Source organism: Sprattus sprattus, assembly GCF_963457725.1.
Source record: "Sprattus sprattus genome assembly, chromosome: 5".
NCBI classification, from domain to species: Eukaryota; Metazoa; Chordata; class Actinopteri; order Clupeiformes; family Clupeidae; genus Sprattus; species Sprattus sprattus.
Genome location: NC_137924.1, coordinates 4,483,282 through 4,485,781, shown reverse-complemented (window position 1 = coordinate 4,485,781; position 2,500 = coordinate 4,483,282). Strand labels below are relative to the sequence as shown.

Sequence of the window (2,500 nt, the reverse complement as noted above, 5' to 3'; positions counted from 1 at the left end):
CACTCATGCACAGAGATCCACACAGACACACACTCATGCATATAGATCCACACACACAAACACACACTCACGCACATAAATTCACACACACACACACACACACACACACACACACACACACACACACACACACACACACACACACACACACACACACACACACACACACACACACACACACACACACACACACACACACACACACTCATGCACATAGATCCAGACAGAAACTCATGCACATTCAACCACACACGCACACACTTATGCATATAGATCCACACACACACAAACACACTAGATCCACACACACACACACACTCATGCACTAAGATCCACACACACACTCCTGAAAAAAAGTGATGTGCTCTATGGTTTAAACTCAACTTTCGGCCCAGAAGGAACATGGCATACATCATGCTAGTAGACACACACACACACACACACACACACACACACATACACACACACAAACACACACACAAACCCCTTGAGGTCATATGTTGCATAAGAGAGAGCAGTTGCCTTATGACATAACCAAGACCATGTACTAGTTCGTCCACCTGTCAGTCTCTCTCACGCACACACACACACACACACACACACACACACACACTAATACCCATGGATTCATGCATATAACACACACACACCTGTCATCAATCACGATACACTGAGCCACCACACTCATGATTACACACTGTTTCGGAGGAGAGGTGTGTGTGTGTGTGTGTGTGTGTGTGTGTGTGTGTGTGTGTGTGTGTGTGTGTGTGTGTGTGTGTGTAAGTGTGTGGAGGGGTGTTGGTGGCTTACCAAAGTATGTGAGCCACCAGGCCTGGAAGCTACAAAGAGACCCTACAGGATGAGACTCGCCCTGTTGAGATGGAGACAACATATAATCACAGAGAGAAAGGAATGAGGTTTCAGTGTGTGTGTGTGTGTGTGAGTGTGTGTGTGTGTGTGTGTGTGCGAAACTCACCATGACATAGGCAACACTGTCGAAGAAGGCAGCCACTGTGAGGCTCACAATCATCTTCTGTGCAGACACAAACACACACACACACCAACAGAGTTAAACACACAAACACTCACACCAACAGAGTCAGTCAGATCAACAAACCAACTGTGCAGGGTACACACACATATAAACACACATACTCTGAAACACACAAACCTGTAGACACATACACACACTCACAATGTGCTCACAATGCAGTCTGGGCGCCATAGAGACAGAGGTACACTTCCTCACGGAATGCCCAAAATATAAAATCATTAGAAAAGGTACATTTGATAGGTTCAATCTGGTCATCCGAGGCTTTCAAACGATCACAGGCGAGGCAAAATTGCCATACATACTTGGGGAAGACAGGGATTTGGCCAATCTAGCTGCTGGGTATGGCGCAGCCTGCCATAACCTGAGGGACAGCCAGTAAGGCCACAGAATGCCAAACTATGTATGTTTGTTGTTATTGTTTGGAATATTCTTTTGTTGATTATTTTTTATTCAACTCTGTTCATTTTATTTTTGTCTTTCTGTATGTATATGTAATATGTATGTGTTGAATCAGCTTTGGCAATAGTGTTAAAACATTCATGCTAATAATAAAGCTTCTTTAGCCTCTCTCTCTCTCTCTCTCTCTCTCTCGTAAACACATAGTACACACAGGTGCACACACACAAACATGTGGACACATACACGCAAACACACAAATAAATACGTACACACAACCAAATGCAAACACAGGCACTACCTGAGCCAGGGACACAGGTGCACACACACACACACATGTGCACACCAGAGGTTCCGCTAGAGAAAAATGTTGCCGGTCAAAATGACCGGCAGAGTTTTCATTTTCCGGACATTTTAATGATAAGCCGGTCATATATATCTATTTCTGCTTCTAAATTAGCCTATTGAAGAAAACTGACGCCATGTTTAGCTTAAAGAATTACATAATCAGGTCGTTTAGATTGGGAACGTTAACGTTTACAATGGGAAAAAAACATAAATGCCTGCTGCGCGTCAATAAATGGCCTGCTGTGTAAAATTGAGCGCTGCAACAAGGTCATTGCTCTCTGACTATGTTCAATGACAGCGGAGATTCTAAAATGATTAGACCCTCTTATGAATCCGTTGCGTTGTCCTGCCATTTCGAAGAGCTAACAGAACATTTTACTGTTACCATCAATTACTTCGCACCTTAGCCATGGGAACTTCATTCGGACAAAACGCCTTTTCTCTGGTAAAGCTGTTTGAACATCTAGGGCTTCAGGTAGGCTATTCAATGTTTGGAAAGTTCACTTTCTACATGAACTAGTTCAGTTCATAGTTTACATTTTGAACTAAGTTCACAGCTCCAAAAAATGTACTTGTCCAGTTCTTTTTTTCAATATGTTGCGAGCTATTTTTCAAAATCTCTATCTGTCTGTCTGTTCTCGGCCTCTACGCAACTTCGCGCTCTCACGCACGGACATAGACAGTAGAATGAAATGTCTCGCG

At 43.4% G+C, this 2,500-nt stretch overlaps 1 protein-coding gene across 1 annotated transcript in view; it reads right to left on the bottom strand.

Annotated features, from left to right (window-relative positions):
- LOC308365930 (cyclic AMP receptor-like protein A) overlaps window positions 1-2,500 on the bottom strand; it is a gene marked incomplete at its 3' end in the record, with an annotated part of 21,252 nt that overhangs the window by 11,647 nt on the left and 7,105 nt on the right. The window contains exons 4-5 of the mRNA XM_080839566.1: window positions 977-1,033; window positions 811-871 (exon numbers count right to left, since the gene is read on the bottom strand). Of these exons, the coding sequence (XP_080695692.1) occupies window positions 811-871; window positions 977-1,033 (118 nt within the window). The remainder of the gene's footprint in view (window positions 1-810; window positions 872-976; window positions 1,034-2,500) is intronic.